At 29.8% G+C, this 24654-nt stretch overlaps 1 protein-coding gene across 3 annotated transcripts in view; it reads left to right on the plus strand.

Moving 5' to 3' along the window:
* Positions 1-24654, plus strand: part of LOC142325636 (uncharacterized) — a 69486-nt gene that overhangs the window by 15339 nt on the left and 29493 nt on the right. For all 3 annotated transcript variants that reach the window (XM_075367645.1, XM_075367646.1, XM_075367644.1), the window contains exons 5-9: positions 4507-4537; positions 10207-10381; positions 14893-14963; positions 21466-21587; positions 23970-24119. In XM_075367645.1, the coding sequence (XP_075223760.1) occupies positions 4507-4537; positions 10207-10381; positions 14893-14963; positions 21466-21587; positions 23970-24119 (549 nt within the window). The remainder of the gene's footprint in view (positions 1-4506; positions 4538-10206; positions 10382-14892; positions 14964-21465; positions 21588-23969; positions 24120-24654) is intronic.

The raw sequence follows: 24654 nt of genomic DNA on the forward strand, positions 1-24654 counted from the left end.
GATTAAATAATGTAATGAAAATAGTTGAATTAGACCTCATTAACTTGATACTTTGTTATGAATTGTAAACAATAAGGAATTCAAAGAAATTTTATTAATTTGTGCTATTAAATAGTGCAGTGGTAGTTAACATATCACATATCTGATTATTAATTTTGGTTATCATTATCACCAATAATAATGATATCATTATTAAATAATTTGATATTAATATATTACTACATTTTATTGTTAGGCTAATTGGATTATATACATAAGTAGTTATTACATAAATGTGAATAGCAAATTTATTCTAGTAATATAAAGTTTTTTATTGAAGATAATTCATTTGAACATGGGTGTGGGTTAAGGTAAAGATTAAAATGAATTTTTTTTGGAATGTTATCAGTTGACTTTTGAATTTAATATTTTAAATAAGAGTTCAGTTATAAAACTTTTATCTAGTTATTTATAAATGTCTAAAAACCAGTAAAAGTTTACAGAGCATTGTAATTTGGAAACAGAAGTAGGACAAAACACACCTTGTCCTACAGTACAGAGTAATAAGTCAGAGGTGTGGGATTTTTAATGGTGTAGAAGCAGATATATGTAGGCCTTAGGACTGGGAAAAATTAGGTGGCAAACTTGTATTTGTGAGGATCAGTAAAGAATTACCTTAAAAAATAAATAATTTGTCAGGAGATGTGTTCCGATCGATTTGTTATAAAAGAACTAACTAAATCGTTAAAGAAATTTTATTTAGAAATTGAGTTTTCTTAAAACATTAACAAACTTTGAAATGTTGCGACTGTAATTAAAGAGCAGAAGATTGCAATGAGTGTTGACGAAAGGTACAAAAGTTTTAATTAGAACTACCCCAGTTTTTTTAACGTAGAAGTAAAAATCTTATTTCTTTTTTCCTGTTTAGCCTCCGGTAACTACATTTCAGATAATACTTAAGAGGATGATATGTATGAGTGTAAATGAATTGTAGTCTTGTACATTCTCAGTTCGACCATTCCTGAGGTGTATGGTTAATTGAAACCCGACCACCAAAGAACACAGGTATCCACGATCTAGTATTAAAATCCGTTTAAAAATAACTGGCTTTACTAGGACTTGAACGCTGGAACTCTCAACTTCCAAATCAGCTGATTTAGGAAGATGCGTTCACCACTAGACCAACCCGGTGGGTTAGAAGTAGAAATCTAGGTAAATAATAAAATTTGGTAATAAATTATTAGGTTTAGTTCCAGGGATGCCTTTTTACAAATTCAAGTTCAGAAATGTAACATCCAGAAGTTCAGGACTGACAATTATTTCAGGCTGTATACCTCTTATGCTTTAGCATTATGTAGCTATGTTGATAAAACCCACTCAAAAAAATTGCTGTAGTTTTATCAATGGATGAGCTGCACAATATGATTTTCAATTATCTATGTGATCAAAATTAGTACATCATTTACAGTATTATACTCTATTCACTTTAAACTTAAACTAACTGCATGGCATTGTAATAGAATGTTCTTGAAAGTTATCGCATACAGATATTATATGTTTAATGTTGTCATTTATCGCCAACTAAATAGAGTTATTTATGAATTAATTACAAGGCAGCTATATTTAAAGATATAATACCGCTGTTGACAAAAATACGATAAACGATAAAAGTATTATATAAATACTGGTGAGGTCTAACAGATTAAATCACCTGGGTCATTCCATGTTAAACCAATAAGGCCCACAAATTTACCACTGGGATTTTCATGAAATTCGGTATGAATTACCTGTCGATAGAATTATGAGAAATACTGAATTTCAGATCTGTATCATAAACAGTTTTGTTTTTAGAACTCTTCAAATTACTTTTAGCAATAGCGTTAGGTCTATATAACTTTGTCATTTATTCAAGGTAGAATAATAAGCTTAGTCTCATTTTAAAGGTTATTTGATGCTCTTTCATATGATACAACAAGCCTGTGTTTATATAAATTTTGATTTCAAGGTTTAAATTCAGAAAGTCTGAATATTTAATAAAAAATATATATTATTCGGCATACTATTAAGCAGTTGAGAAAATTTGAAACTGGGATTACTTTGGGATCAGAAGATGAAAAATAAATTGTAATGTTTTAGCAAAATTTACTTTTTTAAAATTTCTAATTAGTTTTATAGATCGCAATGAGTAATGTCAAAATGAGGCTGAAAATCATTACACTATGGTAAAAGTGAAATTAAGTTAACCATAATTTTAAGTAAACCAGTAAATCTCATACATTTTTAAATCTAAAAAACTAAATAAAGTGTAAAACATAATTATGTATAAAATATAATTCTCAAGAGTCACTTCTGCTAATATAAGAAGCTACAATAATATAAATAATAAATGTACAATTATATTAAAATATAATAATACAAGTCTTTTTAAGTAATTACGGTTTGGTATTTATGATTTGGACATTTTGATAGTCTTAAAATTTTACACAATATATAGAAATCTATAACAATTTAAAGTTTTCCTACATTCTTACTTTCATTCCAGTAACTTTTATTTTAAATAAATATTTTAATTTGTATTAATTTTAACAATAGTCTGATAAAATTCGTCAACAGCACCTGTGTTGATTTAATGCTATTGATTAAATTTTCAAAGTAATGTTTCAATAAAAATAATTTTTATAACGATTTAATAAATGTAATGTGATATTTTCATTAGTTTTCAGTTATTGCTACATAAAAATTATACCATAAAAATTAACATCTATATTAAGTTTAAAAGGGCCTTTATGTGCTTATTTGAAATACCTGATTATTTTGCTGTCAGGTTTTCATTTGCGAGTAGTTTCGTTTTCAGTAGCAGTTTTCAAATTAATTGTTATCATTTTAATATTAATTTTATCACTTGTTCTGTCGATTCATTTGTAGATTATACACTATCCAACCACCAAGCACAATTATAAATCCAAGTGACAAAACCTTTTATATCAGAAGTTTTAGGAAAACCAACTTCTATTATATGCTTTTTGTTTTAAGATATCCTTTCATGACCGGTTAAAAAGCACAGCAACTTTTGAGTACCTGGGATTGTCACCCCTTTTAATAAATGATGTGTGCTATATACTTTTTTTCTTTCTGATATTCTTCATAATATTTATGATATTCATCATAAAGCTGAGTGACTGCTGTTATTTGATTTTGGTATAGGCATTTATTTTAAACTCGCTTTTGATGCTAATCTTCAGAGTACCACCAAGACAGTTGCATGTCCACTCTTGCCATGTGGTGTGGCAAAGAGAAGTGCTGTTCGGACTCTGCTAGGCAGAACATAAGTAATCCTTATGATATGTTGATTCACAAAATTTTTTGGCTAAACTTAGGAATTTTTTCTGAGAAGTAGGATGTAGAGGGTATACTGAAATGAAACGACTAGCACTAGATAGGGAATGAGCTGCATCAAACCAGTCAAATGACTGAAGACAAAAAAAAAAAGATGAATAAAAGATTGAAGACCTCTTTTTTCAAGGTTAAAAGTTAAAGGCCAAGGAATAAAGCTTTTATGTAAACAAGCTTGTATGTCATATGAAAGAGCATCAAATAACCTTTAAAATAACTCCCAAGCTTATATTTCTACCTTAATAAATAACAATGTTATGTTGACCTAACGCTAAGCTGCGAGTAAAAATTGGCATTTTCCAGCAAATTTGAAGGGCTCTAAAAACAAAACCGGTAACGATAGAGATCTGAAATTCCATATTTTCTCATCGCTATCAACAGTTAATTTGTTGTAAATTTCATGAAAATCCTAGTCAGTTGGGTTGTAAATTGCTGTCCACCTCGTTGGTTTGGCACCGAGTAACCCACCCAGTACATGACTGCATTAACAAAATTGAAGATGCTGCAGTAAAATCTTGCTACTACAAACACAGCTAGGATAGCTCTTATGCTAAACACAGTATAGAACTTTTTTTTTTGCAGTTAGTTATAGGAAATCTTTGTTAGTGATCGTATTGGTGGTGTAATCAAATATTTGTTTGCCAGACAGCCTTCAAAGGTGGTGAATCTGGCATTAAAATTCAGTCGGAAGAACTTCAAGTTTGTCAAAAGTGCAGGGTAATGTCCGGGAAAATTACATGTATGTTTGTTTTATTGTATGATTCTAATTTTATTTTTTTTTAGTTTAAAATTATTTTGTTCGTTGATTAGGATAAATTTTTTTTAGGTATACCTTCATAAAATAGTTTTGATGACTGTAACTTATCTAGTTTAGGTAAATTATATTTTTGAGACCCTTCATATAAATTAAATTATCAAAAAATTGTTTGTCTCTAAGGTAAATTCAGATCTTCAAATAAAACAGGAGCATTTGTATTTTTAATTAGTGCGAGTACTTAATGCAGACCGATAGATTTTTCCTTCTTTGCTGTTATTATATTTTTATAGACAAGTTTTATTTTCTGTGTGATAATATTTAGCTAAACCGTGTTTCTTCAAACGATGATTAAAGTAATTTGTGTAATTCTGTTGCAGGAGGATAGCAGCCAAGAAAAAGAGAATAAAGGTAATGCGGTGCAAAAGTTTTCATCGCTAAATTTATTTATATTATATCTGGGCATTACTTGAAATACTATTTCTGTATTGTTAATAAAATGCATGGACGAATTTTTGTGCATATAGGGTTATGTGTTTAAGAGATATTTATTGAAGTTGTCATTGAGAGAGACAAAAGCTTGCAACATAAGTGGTTTTATTATGTTGTCATATTTCCCTTTTTTTGTTCTATTCCATTGGTTTGTAATAATGGTTAATGTTCTTTTATAGGAAAATAAAGTTGTTTTCTCACAAGTATTTTGTGACAGTTAAGTGTAGATTGTAAAGTCCTGTAAGATGCAAGCAGAAACTTTATCTCAAAATTGCAACTATAGTGAATAGATATTTTGTTTGGCAAGGCAATTCAGGTAAATCACCTTCACCGCAATAGTTTAGTGAGTGCAGCTACAGGTCTGAAGTTGAGGTTATGAAGTTGTATTTGTTCAGGGTTTGTTTGCTCATAAACCTTGTATTTTACCTGTAAACATGAGGCTTTTAATGTGAGATATGCATTGTTACTGTTACTAGCTGTAATGCATTATGAATGTTTTTCTAACTTTTTCAGATTCCCCAATCTTTACATATAGGTTATATTTGTAGACCGGTTACTTAGATTTCCTTATTGTTACTTGCTATGTTTCTGCCATTCTGTGAGTGTCAATGATTGTAAAGGTTTTAGATTTAAAATTAGTAACTTTATTCTTATTCAAGGTCAAATTTTTTTGGCGTTCTTATAGACTGGTAGCTTTCTGGCTCTGTTCTTTATATTTATATACAGAATTCAAATCCTACATTTCTTCACTCTTTCAGATATTTTTGTTTCAGTTCCTCCACTCTCACTTCATATTTATTTTATTTTGGTCGGTCCACTATTTCCTGATATTTGCTTCAGATCTTTTATCTTCTGTTATTTCTCTATCTTCAACTAGTGCTGTTCTCTAGTTCAATTTATTTAATGGCCTAAATCACTGCAATACCTACATATTTGCATCACAGCTTATAGAACTTTTATTTTCGGTGCTTTGAATCCTGCTTGTCTTCTATGACACTGTTTCTAGTATTGTAGGTGAATGGGTATTAGATGTAACTATCATGGAGTCCTCCAACAGCTGTATCAGTGTTTTTGTGCTGTAAAAAGTATGCTTTGCATAAACAGTTTTACAGAATAGTTTTAAGTACCGATAAAAACCAGTTAAACCCTAATTACAAAAATCACTGTAGAAAACATGCGCGTATCAAATATTTCAATTCATATTCTTAAGTAATTATTAAATATGATCTTTTGCAAAGTCGTAAGAGAAAAAGCTTCTGATTTTAAAATTTAAATTTCTGGTGCTGTACATTTTTCATTTATATAACTTGATGTTATTTAATGAGATTCTATACATTTATAATAGGATTATTATAGTAATTACTAGTAGTCTATTCTTTTCATAATTTCATTTGTTACTATTGTAATTAATAATAGAATGTATATGTAAATATGCACTTCCCATTATTGTGGTGTAGTACTGAACTGCTCTGAATTTCTGTTCCCTACTAGTATGACTTCGACATAATTTGTTAGTGATTTTAAGATTTTTGTTGTTAGAACTGCTGTACTTTATTTATATACAACTATTTTCAATAATTAGATTACAATATGCTCTTATTTTCAAGTTTTTCCATCATCCAAACGGCAAAAGATTAGTTAAGAATCATTCATTGTTATGATGACCTTAGCCCACACTGTTATGCTCGACAGTCTGAATGTTGTGTATGTTTGGTCCTGTACTCTTTGTTTCATTTTACTATGATTTTCTATCTGAGATGCTGACTTGGTTTGTGATAGTACTGCTTTGCCACCTGTTTTGTCTCGTTTTCTTTATCGGCTATATTTCAGTCTGTTCTTCATAATGGTTACTTTCCACAACTTAATATAGCAGGCAGCTCTTTTGTTATCTTTACATACCCTTTCTTTATTGTTATTAATTCCTCAAATTCTTTCATTCCTTTCTGTTTTCCAGTCTGTCTTGACAGAATGGAAAACTTCAATTTAATATTAATATAAAATAACTTATTTCTTTCTCATTAGTCTTCTTTCATTTTAATTTATTTCCCCCATCCAATTTGTTTTTCTCATTAGCATGAAGAAAATTATTTTCTTGGTTTTCCTTTTTTAATTCTGATTTTAATCTTTTTAAATTACTATATTGTTTCTTTCTCTCACAATTTACAACCTGTTATCCAGTAACACGTGCTTAGACTGTTCTTTTCTAAGCTTTTACTTGTCTCTTTAAATTCTAACTACTTTAGTATTTATTACTCTTTCCAGATTAATCTGATGTTCACATTTTTATTATTGATATCTTTTTTTTTGTTTTTAAAATTTAACTTGATTCATGATTTTATCCTTCCTGTAACTTTCACATCACTGATAATTCTTACACCTTTATATTTTTGTAATCGCTTAAGGTGTATTGCATTTACTCTACTTAATAAAATTATGAGCGAGCGGTTTTATTTATCTGATTAATAATTGGTTAGATGACTTTTCTTCTTTTTTTTTGTAGAAACTGAAGAATTTATTTCAACAACATTCCTCCCACAGGGTCCACTTTGACGTTGTTTTTTCAATTTGCTTTTTCAGTTGCCATGTAAGTATTCAGGTAACCCTTTGTGACAACAATTTTCATGATGATGTTTCTAAGAAAATCTGGTATTTTCCTGTTGAATGTGTTTACAATCCCTTGCTATGTGTCTACATTTTTATCAAGATTAGAAATTTTATGATTCTGTTTTCGACAGTATCCTCATGTAGCACATCATCTACATTGTTAGTATACTCCCACTTTAGTTTTCCCCTTATTTTTTTGCTGTTACAAGTTGTGTGTACACCGTTTCTTATCTGTTTCTTTTTTTTTTGCGGATCATAGGATTTCAAATTTCCTTCCCTCAAATCATAGTTTCATCAGTATTGGATATTTAACTGGTTCAAGATGATTTTGCTTTCTACCATATGTATAAAGAAGCATGTCTTATTTGCAGATAATGCTAGCCAGAGTCCTAATAATTTAATACTTTTCCTCTGGTTTATGCTGGGCGTAATGTGGAGACTTACAAATTTAAATTTGTTCAAATTTACATATTGAAGTCAATATCATAAGCTAATATTAGGTTTGAGGGAGTATTGACCTGGAGATGCCAGAAGCAAACAGTTACCTGAGTAAATGTAAATAATGCCATTTCACTAGAAAAGCTCTTGAAACAGAAAAAAGAAGTTGTACTACAGTTTAGAGTGGATTACTTATTAGGAAAGACAATTTACATTTATAAATGTAACTTGAAATATCTTGAAAAAATTTTTAAATAGATGCTTTACTTAATAATCTCCTAAAATTCCCCATTTAAGAAATTAGTGTTCAAATTTTTAAAATAGTGGTTTAAGTAGTTGAACATTCATTCCTAAAACAGGCTGAAGATTACTAATTTATGGGATAATAAAAAGAGCCAAGTAATTACGTCTTTTTTTTATTGGCCAACAGAATTAAGAAGCTACATGTGTCAAAGTAAGGGTGTGAGTTAGCTCAACTGTGTCCGAGTATTTAGTGATGAAAAATTTTAGCATACCTGCTTGTGTTTGTGGGTATAGTTTTTTTCTTAATACTCTACTACAAAACTATACACCTGCATTTAACGAATGTTTCTGATTTTGCACATTTCCTAAATATGTATCATATTTTATAAAATTCTGGCTAGTTTTTTTTATTTTTCAGAGTTAATTCCTTTGTAACTAACATTAGCTCAGTTAAATTGTTTCTTAATTATGGGAGTTTTAGTATAACAATTGGTTTCTATGTTGTAATTTGCTGATCTAAAGGTAACTCTGTCTATCCAAGAATCTATTTTAGGTTGAAAAATAGTTAACTTTAGATAACCAATTTATACAAAAATTTAACCAACTGATCTAAAAACTGCAATTTCTGTGTGTGTGAGATATATTTTACTAAATATTTTAAAATCCATGGACTTTTTACCTATATTAGACCTTTCTTCGTGTATTTTTTTTTTTTGCCATGTAAGCATTCAGGTAACTTTTTTTACCTTTTTTCATGTATTATCTTTTTCAATTCTATATTTAGGTAATGGTCCATTGTATTGTAGTGAGTAATCATTACGAATAATACTGTCTTTGTGATATTTACATAATGTATACAATTGTTTTTGTTTGTACAAGTGTAATATATCAATGAATCTACAACGCGGGTTGAAAAATCTGTGCTATTAAATTTAGATTGTATTGTTTAATTTTCATATCTTTAATGATGAAAATTGTTCTTTTCTTGTGTTCTGTCTATAAAAAAAAGATTATTTTACAAATAAAACTAAAAATTCTTAACATGTTAATAGACAGCACTTAGTCGCTGTCTGTTATTTACACTTTTTAATTTTCTCATTTTTCTCTTTATACCTTTTTTTAATTTGGAGCTTTCCTGTGTTGCTTGTAGTTGTTCAGTTATTGGAAAGCCCATTCATTCAGTTTGGGTTGTACAAGGAGCAGACAGATGTGATAATTGCTACAGTATAAGGGGAAAAAATTATTTATAAAAATCTGTTTCAATTTATTAAAATTTTATTCCTATCTTTTCTGGAGTATGTCTGTGCACTGTGTTCATGCACGTGTATTAATAAGGTTTCCCTTTGAATCATTTTCATTGTATTCATTTATTTCTCTCTATCTAGTACCGCTTATAGGATTGTATTTTATTAATAAAAATTTATTTTCAATTCTGTAGCTGAAGATTTTAAATAAGGACTAAAAACCGTTGAAAAAAAAGCTAATTTTAATTATGTTATTCAGTGCCCGTTGAAGTTACATGTTTTGTTTTTAGTGTGTCCTATTTGTGTAGTGTGTTTTACAGTTTGTGGGAATTATTGTTCATCACTGCTCAAGTCATTTGTTATACTAAAAACTGACCTGTCTTCACAGTTGATTTCTGAATGAAATGAAATACAAATTTTTGTATATTCACTGAGTAAGAAAAGCGTTTAGAAATCTTCTTTTACTGTTATGAAAGAATTCTACTTTTATGCAAAAGTTCTACTTGTTGAATTATTTATTTGCTGTAATTTTAATTATGTTCATGTTATGTTTTTTTTTTTCAACACCTCAAGTGATGCATGCAAGCATATAATTTAAGTGTATGTGTTTTGAGAAAGAATATAAAAAAAATATGAACATTTTTACATTGTTTTAGTATTAATCTTTTTTAATGTAAATTTGCTTATAATTAATTGTAATAAGAATAATTATAATAATAAATGATCATTTGAGTTATAAGGCAGAGCATAATACAAGACATGAAGACATCAGAAGCTTGTTTTAAGAAAGAAGATGGAAGAAGAAATTGAAAACATCTGAAGAAATTGAAATAAACTTGGCCTTACAGCGCTGTAAGGTTCTTGGAGAATGTAACACAGGATGCAGCTCGCACAGCTCCTTGCAGGTTTTCTTCTATAGTACTAGCCGGGTTTTCAATCACGGATGTTAACTGAAAGATGATCGCGCTGCATTCTGTGTTATTCACTGCTGATTAAAAAATAAGTAAATAAAAAATCAACTCAATTTGACTTCTTTTGGTTGGTTCGTTGGTGTCTCAGATGAATCACAGCAACAGTCTAACGATGGCAACGCCAGTGCGGCCGCTACTGCTGCCATGAAGAATGAACTCCATGAAGATAAGGAAAGTACGACGTGTGGAGGAACAGGTGGAGGTACGGAACAGCATAATGACGAGCAGTCGTCTAAGGATAAGGAGAAACAGGATGGGAAGAGGTTGGTTTCATTGATATATTGGTTGGTTACTGTATTGTACGATGATTGGTCGGATATAGTAAGATGTTATATTGAGTCGAACTCAACAATGTCAGTCGGCCTTCATTCACTACTTCATATGTCTGTTAGTGATACGATAATTTTTTGTTTTTAAGAAATTTTAAGCTTATTTTTTATAGTATTGATGTTACTATTATCATCACATTAAATTAGTCTTGTCATAATCGCTTTGTTTAGAGATTGTAGTTAGAATTATTTATAAACATAAAATCAGCACAGGTTTATCTTTCACCACATTAAGTTACGGTTTATTCGAGTTTTTATAATTAAAATGGAAATCTCACATGTCATTTGTTTTCACAAGACAGTGAGTCACCTTCTCTTTTTGTTTATAAAGAAGTGGTGAAAATGTAAGAATGTTTAAAACGATGTGTTATTTACAATAAAACTTATCATTTTTCAGTATAGATTGAGGATATAATGTGAACAGTTTTAAGGTTGTGCTTTTATTGAGTTAATATTGATATACCTGAGGTCATATACATATATTTATTAACAAGTTCCTCTATAGCATTTTACAGCTTTGTTAAACTTGTAATTATGTAGATTTAAAAAACAAAAAAAAAACAGTTGTTTTTTATTGTCATTCTTTTATATTAGAATATATATATATATCAATGATTTTGACAATTTATCTGTGTTATATTGTGTTACATTCGAGTAAGAAATTTTTTGATGCCCTTCAGATCAGGAATAAAAAATATAAAGGAGAATGTGATCAGAATTTTAAATGATCGTTGTGAATAAATTGTGATTTAGTTAATGTATGCTATTATATCCGAATAATGTACAATAGGATGAATTGGAAAACTCATTTACAACATTTTATAATAGTTTCCTTTCTCTAGCATCATGTAATAAAAAGATTATACATGCATACAGTCAAACTTAATGTTGTAGAATAATTACCCGAGGTGATAATTTTTTAAGTCTTCATTATAATACCCTCTTTCTATATTCAAAGAAAATAGACTATGTCCATCTAAGTCGTGTGAACTGATAATTTCTTTAATATGTGTAATGAATGATAGTTGTAATTAATAGTGAAAATGGTTAATGGATGATGTACATAATGATTAAAATTAAAGATTGCCAACATATTGTATGCTGGTAGTTGTGAATTTTCTTGAAGGTGTAGGTTCGAAAAAAAAAAGGTTGTAAATTTTTTCATGTTTATCCCAATGCAAATTTTTATTTTTTTAATGTAATGTAGGATGTTTTGTAGACATCTTATATTTATATACTAGTGTAACTTATTAATGGCATTAAATATAAAAAAAAGTATAGGAGAGGAAAGAGATTGCAGAATTTTATGAGGAGAAAAATTAGGTTGGTGGGTCGTACATTAAGAACATGCAAGTATAGTTGAATTAGAAATAGAGGGTTGATTGAGGGTAAAAACTGTAGAGGTGAAGAGTAAAATCAGATATACACATACTAAGTGTGTGTATATAGATGACAAAAAATTTGGACAGAAGAGTTAGAAGAATATCTTCAAATTAGTCCAACAATTGATTGCATTAAAAAAATGTTTTGTACTCTTTTTAGTGACAGCTTTTATTTTAAAGAATTAATGGTGGTTATTGCAGTACTGGCCTAACAATAATTCACACTTGTCTAAAAATCAACTGTTAAAATTAATGTGGCTTATTTCATGCAAATAATATAAAAATTGTTTCATTAGATGTCATTAACCTAAAGTATTCTTTTGCTTTTGTTTATATTGAACAAGTAGTAGGCATAATCTGTTTATTATGCTAGTAATACTATAATTTTAAATGTATCAGACTTCAGTTATTAGTAGCTTCCAACTGTTCTTCATACCTCTCAAGAACAGCATATAATATATGCTGTTCATTACACTCAGTTGAGCATGTAACTTTTTTATTTGTCTGTTATAATCTTGTGTATAATATGAATTTTTGATATTGTATTTTGTTTTGTATCTGTTAGGTCAGTTTTATATAAATTTACTTAAAATCATCAAAACTAAACGTAAATAAATGTAGTATTCAGTAATTTCTCAATTTCAGTAGCTCACATGTAAATACACACACACACCCTTATCAGTTTATTGGTTTTGTACTACACCTGAAGTCATATAGTTTTTGGCTTCTGTTATGATGTAAATTATTGAAGTTTCAAAATGAGTTATGGGAAATTGATTTTTTTTATAAATTTAAAATTGTGTAAATCAGTGTTGTATCTGAAGGTAGGTTGTATTTGACTTAAAAAATTGCCGCTTTTATCCTGTATTTGTTGCTGTTGTGAATGCTGTGTGGAAATAAATGAATAGAGTAAACGCACAGAATATAATCTGCACCTATTGCCATCTGACTTAACAGTAGTTTTGTCATTCCATTTTGTGACAGCTTATACGCTATGAACATTTCTCGACTTCTATTCTATTAAGAAGTATTGCAATTAAAACCTACAGTGGGCTCAATTTATTTTACCGTTGTGTACTTCAAATTGTGGTATGTTTCTTGGATATTAAATGAAAACATATCCGAACCTTAAATTATTAATTTCATGGAATATAGAAAAAATATGATTCTTATTTTTAAAATATTTTTATTCACCGACCAAAAGTATGGAAAAATATTTATTAAAAAAATGTTATTGTAGGTATGTATTTACAGACAGTCTTAAAATTTGTTTAAATTAAATACATTACCCAAAAACCAATATTACTTCATTTAGTATGAAGGATTGATAGAATAATTTGTATTGTAGAGTTAATAAACAAGAAGAGAACAAGAGTTAAGAAGACTAATAAAAATATTTGACTGGCATAAAGTAAAAATTTTTTTTATTGATCTTTCAGTAGTAGTGAAAGAGTTAAAATAAATGAGATTTACGTATCACGTGAAAAATTATTTGATAGAGTTTTAAAATTTTTTATTATATCCTGTGTTTAATGGTATGGTATTATATTAAGTAGCAATTAGTAACAATGCTAACTTTTCCAGTTAATTATTATTATAAATGTAAGTTATTTTTGTTGTGAATTAATTCTTTAATTACATTTTTGCCATAAAAGTAGGATGTGGAGAGTTTAACCTTTGCACACTAATTATGTGCTGTAAAACTGTACTATAAAATTATAGCTATTTAGTCATTTATAGATAGATGATACAAAAATATTCTCCAGTCGTGGTAGTATTTTACAATTATCAAGTGGAATTCATATTGTTTGATAATAATTAGGTGTTTGAAAATAATTTGCCAGTAGTTAGTGACTTTTTTTTTTGAAGATTGTGAAGGTAGATGTTGCCGAGGACATTTTCGTACTTCTAAAAATGAAGTATAACTGGAAATTATTGGCAATTCTGTTTTATTACAGAAAGTCTTCACTGATTTTTATTTTTTTAAAGTCTAGAAAAAACAAATTAAGATAACAATTTGTTCCAGAAATTGAGCTTGACAAGTACTTATTCATATATAGCTTGTGGTATGGTATTAAATTAAAACCCAGAGATGTGTCTTGTAACTCTAATCATTATTTAGATTAAACTTAATAATGGAATATGTACAGGATAAACAGCAGATAAAAAATCCAAAATATAAATATCAGTTAATTACTAAATAATATTTATATAGTATCTTTTTTATGAAAAACTTCTGATAATCTGTGTTGAGAATAAAAATTACAATCTCTTATTTAATAATTCTGAAATTGTAAGCATCTCTGGAGGTAACAAAAGTAAGCGCAAGAGGCTGATGGTCCAATCTATGTTTAATGAACTGGTTGCCATTGAATAGCGAAGTAAAATAATACCTTTTCCATTTCACCAGGTTTACTATATTCTTAGTATCAATTAATAATCTCAGCAGTAAATACTCAAAATAATAAGGTTTTTAATCGGTTTAGAAAACTGGAATCTAAGTACTCGCCAAAACCTACTGTCATTTGCACAAATTGATATGCAGTTTGTGGTTAAAATAATTTTTTATAGCGGTCTACTAAAAGCGATAAAGATGGCAATACAGTTATTTTGATCAGTTATTAATAAAATAAATGGATTGTACAAAGAAAAAAGAATATACTACTTATAATAGGAATTACCAGAAAATCTTATAGATTTGGCAAATATTCTGTTTATTCTTGTTGTAATGGTGAAATTAAAAGAAAAAATTGATGCTGTAGCTTGCTGACAAATCAAATTTCATAAAAATTTATCATTTATTGCAGGATAAAGTACTTGATGTGATGGATATAATGTTTGGTAGATAAACTACAGTAATAAAAAGTGAATAGCATTTGATTGTGAATTAGATTTACGTTTATTAATTAATTAAAATTTTGTTATATAAAATTACTATAAAAGAGCTTTAATTTATGCATAATCAGTAAATAGGTGAGAGGTTTAATTTAGCTTTTTATTTTATAAGTAAAATTAGGCGTGGATAAAGAATAGTATTGTGATAAAATATATGTTTGTTTGTAGTTCAACAGGTGGTACTGGAGGTTTGGGAGGGGATGAAAGCAGTAATAAGGATCAGCAGTCTTCATCTTCAAGTAAGTGCATATCCATTTTTTGTTACGGTGGTGGGTCAGTAGTTAAATTAGTGATTTTGGAAGGCAATAGTAGATCATTAAATGGATGATGCAGATCTGTTGGTGGTCAATCTCTGGAACCAAATATCCTCTTTCAAATTTTGTCAGTTTTCCTGAAGAGGAGGGTAGTTCATGATGAGGTAAAGCGAATGGGATGCTACCGTGAACAACAAACTTCGCCCCGTTAAGAACGCTGTTTCACAGTGGAACTTCTCGTGCAGAAATAACTGCCCGCCCCCCCCAACAGAAAGCATTCTATGGTATAAACAATTTGAAACCATTGGCTTTATTTGTAAAGGGAAGAGTACAGAATGACAGTGTGTATCTGAAGACAATGTTGAATGTGTAAGTGTCTTGTGTATAGTCCTAGGAAATCAGTCATAGGAAGTCTTTCCTCAACTGCAATATGAACCACAGAATTTATTTCACAACAAGATGGTGTGGCTCCTTACTGCTTAACGCTGTATGATTGGTTGAAAGAAATTCTCTGACTGCTGAATTGGTTGCTGAGTACCAAATGACGGCTTATTTGCCTGATCTGACCATACACAATTTTTTTCTTGGAGTTTATAAAGGATCGAGTGTATGTATTACTGTTTACCGGCTGACCAACCCAACTTGAGCCCCACAGGATTGAAGCAGCTGTTTCATCAGTTACTCCAGACTTGCAGATTAAAGTACAGGATGAAGTATATGCTGGATGTGTGCTGTATGAATGCAGCATACATGATCGTTTGTTTTGGTACTTTTGTTGCTTGAACAACTGTATTCAGCATTTCAGTTTCTCTTGCTATTCCAGCTCCAGCCTGGTTTTAAAAAGAAATTGTAAACATTGAATACAATTTCCCTTGCCTGACTGTGAACTACTGTGTCTTTTCCTCCTAACTTGAGCATATTAAAAGAAAATTACTATTGAAATATTAAAAATTTAAATGACTGAATTTATAACAAATGAAAACACACGACAAATAGTAAAAATAAATCTCTGTTATTCATTTCACTAAGTAAAATACACACGGCAATAAATGTTTTTATAATAACCATTTCAACATTAAAAGTGATGTGTGTCATAAGTTGTAGATTAATTTAGATGTGTAACAGATGTTTTTAGATATGTGAAAAGTAGATTTTTCTTCACAGCGCATTGATTAGAGTAGATTAAAAATTTTTTGTGTTTACAATACATAAATAGCACGTTAGTCATGCAATTCATGAATAATTCTACTATTGCACTGATAAACATAATTTTTGTTTCCTAACATGCGATGCATGATTTTAATCTGTTTTTTGATGCTAAAATTGAATTTGAACTCAATCTTTCTATTGCCCACCATTGTTGAAAACTTTTAAATTTTAATTAAAGGATTTTTTTCATTTTTCAATGTATAGTTAGCATTTTAAGCTTCTAATTGTATTTTGTTAGCCCTTTTTTTATCGTTTAACTTTGTTGATGTAATTTGTAAGCTATAAATAAACAATACTAGAAAAAGAATGAAATTTGATTATAATCTCATATTATGACATATCTAATACTGAAGAGTGAGCCTTCATGAACAAGATAAATCGTCTGTGCAGGTCAAAACATGTAACTGTAAACACAGCCGTGTTGTTTGTATTAAGCGCTGGATTTAGGAATGAATTAATTTTGTTCAATCATATTGCTGTGTTAAGTTTGTTAATAGTGCAGTTTCATAATGGTTCAAAATTGTGTAAATGATGTGGATGCCTTTTGTTATGTATGTGGTGAGTTTACCGTAAAATCAAATAGAAAAACATTACACCTTAAATTAAAAAGCATATCATTTGTACTTTCAGGGTAAAATTTGTGATCAGAATAAGATGTAGTATACACCCTCATATATAGTATACACTAATTGTTCTATATATTTAAGAGGTTGGCTGAAAGGTACAGGAAGGCTTTGGCATGTAGTGTATCTATGGTTTGGCGTAAACCAAAGGATCATGACTGTTACATTTGTTTAACAAGTGTGTCTAGAATTTCTAGACATACTTAAAAATAAATCTAAACATACTGTAAAATATCCTTCATTGCAATCAGCAATCACGCCTATAGCTTGCAGTGAAGTTATTCCAGTTACTGAGCCACTTGTGAATGTACGTTTCGAAAGCAGCATTGAAGAATCAGGCAGTACTGAAGAAGACAATGATTTTTCATTTTCAACAAAACTTAACAATTGCATAAGCTACAGCAAGTTAGTGAAACTTGTTTTTTTTATAAATTACCATCAAAAAAGACTTAGAGAAAATGACCATGTTAGTTTACTTATAACTAAGGCCAATGTATGCAAAATGCAAGTACATAGGCTTTCAGTCATTGCTCCAACATATGTGTCAACACATACACTGCTTTACATCAAATACACAGTTACTATACAACTTCCATCAGTGAATGAAAAAAGATTTTCTTGATTTTTTTTTTTTTCTATTAGTTTTTTTTTCTCTCCTTTTTAAAACCTGACAAACTAAAGATAATTGAAAAATGGAGTTGTAAAGAAATAAATATCAAATGAGTTAGTTTTTTAACTGGAATTCGTCTGACATTTGGGAAAAATTATCTCTAGCCCCCAACATATCTTACAACTTCAACAAAAAGAAAAGTAATTATTTTTATTTTGTTTGTGTACTTTGTTATGTGAATGTTTATTATTAAACTTATTAGAATTCAAATAATTATTTGTTATCCATCAGCTTGTAATTAATTTCAACTTGTAACTAATTCAGGTAATATTGAAACTGGCAATACTGTACCAAATTAGTTGATTGTTATTGTTTTGCTGATCATTAAACACTGTTAAACGTAATTGTAGGTATTTTATACATTAATGATGTATTGTAATGGATTGATTGGATTGTTACTTGACACACTGTTAAGTTTCATCAATTCCATAATCACAAAGTGTAGATTTTGTCATGTTAAATCATTAGTTGGTTTTTTAAATTGTGAACCTTTTGTCACTGGCTACATTGTCCTTGAAAAATACAGGTCATCGAAAAAGGCTCATCTCAGACACTACTAGAGATATTCAAACGAATATTTTTTTTTTTAATTCACTATAAAAAAAAGCTTTATTTTTACATACCTTAAAATGTTTCAATATGAGCTTTACAAACATCTAGCTATAATTGACTTTTGCCCAAGTCTGCTGGATCATCGTAGGCATAACTGTAACATAACAGTGGTGATCTGTTGTCTTGTCTACAGTGATTTTTTTCACTGTAGACAATGTTTTTAACACATCCCCATAGAAAAATCTAGGATGTCATATCTGGGCTTCTCTGAGGTCAAAGAACAGGACCGGCGCTAACAATCCAACGATTAGAGAATCTTTCATTGAGAGTGTGTCGAACACCTAGGCTAAAGTGTGGGGGTGCACCATCTTGTAACATACATGCTTGTTTATTTGGGTAACTTGTGGAATAATGGGCAGTATGCTCAACTGCTTCGTCACTTGTTTTGGGCTGTTGGAGGGATTTTTTCACTTTCATGTTGCCAGATTCCTTACATTGGTCATACCACTGTCTAATGATTTTTGTATGAGGGAGATCATTGCCATAAACATGCTGGAAAGCCCATTGGAACAGTTATAACTGATTTATGGTCGCTAACCACAAAATGCACTGTGCTTTATGCTGAACTATCACTATTGCACTGATGACAGTGGTGCAGAGGCGTTATCTGCATTGGCTCAGGTCACTGTTGGTCATACCTAAAATAACTTGATGATATCCTGATTATTTTGGGAAGTTCCAATTAATACTTTTATTTAAATTGCTAGGGAAATTATTTTTTTAAATTTATTTCTGCATCCTTTTTCGATGACCTTGTATGTAAATAACATTAGTGCTACTTCTTCCCCTCTACTGTTGAAAAATAGCGGTACTGGAGAAATGATGTCAGATAAGATGGTGTCACATTAATAATGGAATCAAATACTCCCCTTACTACAGAATGTCGGTCCTGATATTGTTCAAAAAATTATGTTGCGTGCAAGGAAATGGTTTCATAGTTAGGTTGCATTAAGAACAGAAATATTACACTATAGTTATAACCAGTCAATTTTTTCATAGTTTTGTTCGACTTTGTGTAGCGATAATAATTAAAAGCTCGAGATAAACAGTTTTCGTTTTTAAACAATTGCATCTTTTTTTTTATCAGAAAATTCTTTTTATTATTAGAACTCTCGATTAGCTTAGGGTGTTAAGAAATATTAAGTCATCTTAAAAGTGATCAAGTGTTTTATAAAATCAAATTCTCATATAAGGTGTAGAGCATTGAAATTGAAGAATTCCAGCCTGGTCTATTAAGATACCTTTAAATTCTTATCTCATTTTATACAGAATTTAACAAATTGCCCTCTAAAATGAAGTGGAAAATGAAAATACTGATGAGAATTTTTAGCCATATCCAAAAGATAATATCATAATCATAGTGACTAGTGACATTGAATATTGCTGACTGAGGATAGTCAGATAATACTTCATTCCAGTTATTTTAAGTAAGCATTTCCCATAAGTATACTGTGAAATTAACGGGTGTTTCAGAAAGGACGCAACCCCTTTGACTATAAGAATTTATTACAAAAATATTGTTAATAAAATACTTGTATTCAAATTCTTTTAAAAACTTTACAATAGATGTTCAAAATTATTTCCTGTTATCCTGATGCAGGTTCATACACATTTCATAACATTTGCAACCACTTAATGTAATGTTTGCCTCAACCCTTAGGATATCAGACAATGGCAAAAAAAATTCCCATAATGTAATCCAATGTTTTATTAGCAGTATGACATGGTGTTATCCTGCTGGAACCAACATTCTAGTTTCGCAAATTTAATATTGCAATAAATTGTTTATATAAGTTGTTTAAAAGGATCAAAGAAATACAAAACATAAACTAACCGTAAACCACACAATCTATGAATATGTCAAAAAATAAAGGTCCTATTACACAATGCCAGGAGATCGCACAATAGTTTTATGTGCGTGTAATGATTGTTCCTGAAATACGTGAGAATTTTCAGTGCTCCATATTCTGCAGTTTTGGGTGTTAATGTAACCATCGAAGTTGAACTATGTCTTGTTGAAATAAACATGATCCAAAATTTTAATACCATTGTCTTGAACAAGAGAATAAAACCGACAATAATACTTTATATAAAAAATCAGTAGTAAAGAATCATGTAAAGAGTAATAAAATTTTCAAACCCCTGAAGGTAGACCAGAATATATATATAAGAAAAGCAAAAGATCTATTAATAAATAATAATTATCCAGAAAATATTTAAAAATACAATTTATAAATACTATAATAACATATCAGCCACCCATCCTAATAAAAATAATAACATATATACCATATGTCACAGATCTATCTGAAAAGATTAAAAAATTGCTACAAGGATTTTGCAGTAGTTCATCAAAATTACAACAATCTGAATAGTATGTTTCCTAAATTAGAATCGCCGATAGAAAAAAAATCAAGCTGATGTAGTACACACTATTCCGTGTAAAAATTGTAATGCTTTGTATTTTGAACAAATGTCTCTATACCTTAAAAAAAGAATAGAAGCCCTTAAATATAGAAAAAAGGAAGCGATAGTGCTCACAAAACATACAATAGAACATAAACACTAGTTTGATTTTGACAGCACCAAGATGTTAAACAGAATACACATAAAAGGAATACTCTAGAAATGATCAAGAAAATACAAATGCCTGTCAACAATAGAACAGACATAGCCGGATTAAGTAACATATATGTTAATTTAATTTAAAAGTCATCTATTTATATTACAAATTTAGTTTTAAGGAAAATAATATTTAATGTTTATAATTTTTGAGAAATATGTGCATTGTAAAGGTACAATACACCAAAAATAGTATTCAGGTTATATAAAGAGATACATACTATTATCTAAAGATAAGATGAGTCATGTGTGAGTAGGGGGATCCATTACAATAAGGACGGGGACAGTTATTTCTTAATATGCAAGAGAATTCTGTACGAATACGTATTGTCACCTGAGGAAGCTCAGAGAATTCTAAGTGAAATGTAGTGAATTTAATTTATAAGTTTGTGTAGTTGATTAGTTAACCCAAGAGTTAATAAAGATTGTATTTTAAGTGAAATATGTCATATTTAATTCTATCTGATCAAGAGAAAAATAAACTTAAATAATATATATATATATATATATAACTAGTTTTAAATATATCAATTTGACATTTTTAGTGTACTAAATATAATTTTATTGTTTCCTGGTATGTACATGTAAATAAAACATTAACTGGTGAGAATTATGTTTACATATTGAAAGATTATATCGGTATATTTTTTTTAGGACTTTTTAATAAGTTTTTAGCAAGCATGTGCCTGCACGTTCAAGTGCAGTTTGTATGAATTCAACATATTATTGGTAATGTAATTTATTATTACAGACAAGAAACAATCTGGTAGTTCCAGTGGTAGTGGATTGACAACAAGAAACCTGTGGGTCAGTGGCTTGTCTTCGACAACACGTGCTACAGATCTAAAAGAAGTGTTCTCCAAGTACGGAAAGGTAATTTAAGTATTAAATGGATAGTATTATTAACTTTTCCTGTTCACTCTGTCAACCAGTTTAAGAGGCTAATAATATTTGCTGAAGGATATGTAGACCAGTAATATTAATCCTAGAAGCGCCAAAGTGTACAGAAGTGCTATGTTGGTGGGCTTGATGTTTATCATTGAATGATAAACATCAAGGTGGGCTTGATGTTAAGCATTTGAACTAAGTACATAGATGCTTTCCATTAATTTTTCCATATATTAGTTTACATTTCATGTGATGTTTTGAGTCTAGTTCTCTGCATCTAAACTAAAAGGTTCTTGTGCCCTAATGTTGATCCATTTCTCTAGTTCAGATGGATGGCCCTTTGTAAGATTAAGCAAGTTGTAACCGATGTCTGGAAAATAGGAGATCAAGTTTGTTTCTGGAGTGCCTCTTGATTCAGTAGTAATTCCTATTTGTGGTCTTGGACTGCCAGCATAACATACATTATGATTTTTCATGAAGTTATTGGAAGGGAGGTTTTTAAGGCTAACATCTGTGTACCTTAAGAAAAGCATTAAAGTCCTGTACTAAGTTTTTTGAGAAGAAACTATGTAAATTTTATCTAAAGAGGCTGGGTTCTTCATCTATAATAACTGTCAGACCTGTTTGGCTGCAATGTTAGCTAGTCTTATGGTAATCCCATATCTTGGCTGCGCCAGATAGATTGTCTTAGTACTTTTTTAGTCCGATTACACTCAGGGAATGAGTGTTATTAGGACATAGGGATGTCCTCATAACTCATATTTAAGGATTGGGAAATATAAAAGCTTTTTATTATATTCTTAAATCAAATGTATTTTGCGAGTTATGCTATTGAAGAGTGTAAATTGTTAATAGAACAAACAGTGTAGGACTGTGTATGGTGGTCGTGAACAATGCTGTCTTTCAGTTATTACACCAATTTTCTCAAAAATGTAACTAAAAGATTGTACTTAGAAAAATTTAGTCCATTACCTTTTTTTAATGGATAACCTTTTAAGATTGAATACTATCAGATCAACTGGAAAACAAATTAATACTCTTATGAACAACAAAAATTGTGATCACCTAGCATCACATTGGTCCATGATTAGCCCAAAAGCAATGAATCTTGATACGTAAACAGGAATTGCTACAAAAACTATTTCATTGCTTTTTCCATTTACTTTTCTTTCATGGAAGAAAAGAGAGAACTTGGTTTTTCTAAAAAAAACTCAGGATAAAATATATTTAAAAGAGGCCTAAAATTTTGTTTTGACTATTCAATTTAGATTATTTTTATTGTGAAATATTTATCAGAACAGTGAAGTTCTCAAGCATGTCAAGGTACGTGTGTCCTGTCACAGTGGGCTACAGTAAAAACAGACCAATGACACCATTTTTGTGCAGTCCTAATTGGACTTTGACTTACAGTGTGTGTCAATTTCATTTTCAGTGCCTCAAATTTGACAGTTTTGTCTGTTAACTTTCTTGCAAGTATGAAAGGTTGCCTCATTACTAAATAACATATCAAGATAATTAGTATTGTTTTCAATTACATAGTATTACAATACTAGTATTACAATACTAGTATTACAATACTAGTATTACAATACTAGTATTACTAGTATTACAATACTAGTATTACTAGTATTACATTACTAGTATTACTAATACTAGTATTACAATAGTATTACAATACATTAGTATTGTTAGTCCATTACATCTGCAGCAGACTGATATCATGTAGGCGGTGATCATTTGGTTTAATGTGATTGAGTTGTTGTAACTTGTATGCTTGCAAACAGAGCCGCTTATAATAATGCCGTGAACAGGTGGAACGAGGAATTTACAGTATGTAACTAGCCTGCTCAATTGACTTTTCAGGACTGGCAGTGAATGCATCACATAATGCAAGTCTCATTACTAACCGAAACTTTGCACTGATTTCCAGTTTGTGAAACCAAGCCTCCAGTCTCTCTTAAAGCTGTATACCACTGACTAATAAACTTTGATATAGGAGGATTGATATTCCATTCAGTTCATACATGCTGTTGAACATATGTAACTGATAACTTTTGTTATGGGGGTCTGCATCTTGACTGACTAAAATTGCAATGCGAGTCGACTTGCCCCTGTGCATACATATTCTGTTGACCTTGAGAGTGTACAGAAAATCTTTAAGGTATTTCCTGTAGATTAAGCCTATGTCTAATAGATTGACAACTGGTTTTATAAATATAGGCCATTACTTTGTGGATACATTTAGCCCATACACACTGAATGTACCGTACCTGAACAAAAAACCTTCGGCTATATATATATATATATATATATATATATATATTTTCCAGGACTTATGTAATTAAGATGCTATTATTTTCTTATTAGGTTGTTGGTGCTAAAGTTGTGACTGATGCACGTAAGCCTGGTGCAAGGTGTTATGGTTACATTACAATGGGAACAACAGATGATGCTGCACGTTGTATTAAACATCTTCACCATTCAGAATTGCATGGCAGAATGATATCTGTTGAAAAGGTATGTTATTAAGGATGTTTATATTTCATTACTAAATGTAGATGTCCATTATTACTGATCAGTTGTACGTTATGTTAGGATCACCGAATGGATGAATGTTTGCAAATCATTAGAAGAGTTGATGGGGAAAAAATCATCAAATTTATATGGTTGTAATGCCATAATTACTGGACTTCTGGGAAAGAATACATGCAGGTTTGTGTAAATGTTATATTTACATATATTCTGGGTTGTGCATTGCATAAGCACAGTTGTAAAATACAGTAAAATTGCATAAGTTGTCCAAAATACAGTAAAACTTACGGTATTTCTGTTTTGGAAATTTCTTGCTCAAAACACTTTTCGTACTAATAGCCTGTAGAAAATAAATGTTTCACATCTGTTACAGCATTACTCCTCTACTGTAATTTAATTTTAATGCTTAAAATTTGTATATTGTATATTTTTCTTTGTTGAGCTCAAGCAGCAGTAGATATATTATTTTAGAATAGAAAAAAAGTACATTATTTTATTGCTTTATATTATCTGTACCGGC

Source organism: Lycorma delicatula, chromosome 5, assembly GCF_047948215.1.
Source record: "Lycorma delicatula isolate Av1 chromosome 5, ASM4794821v1, whole genome shotgun sequence".
NCBI classification, from domain to species: domain Eukaryota; kingdom Metazoa; phylum Arthropoda; class Insecta; order Hemiptera; family Fulgoridae; genus Lycorma; species Lycorma delicatula.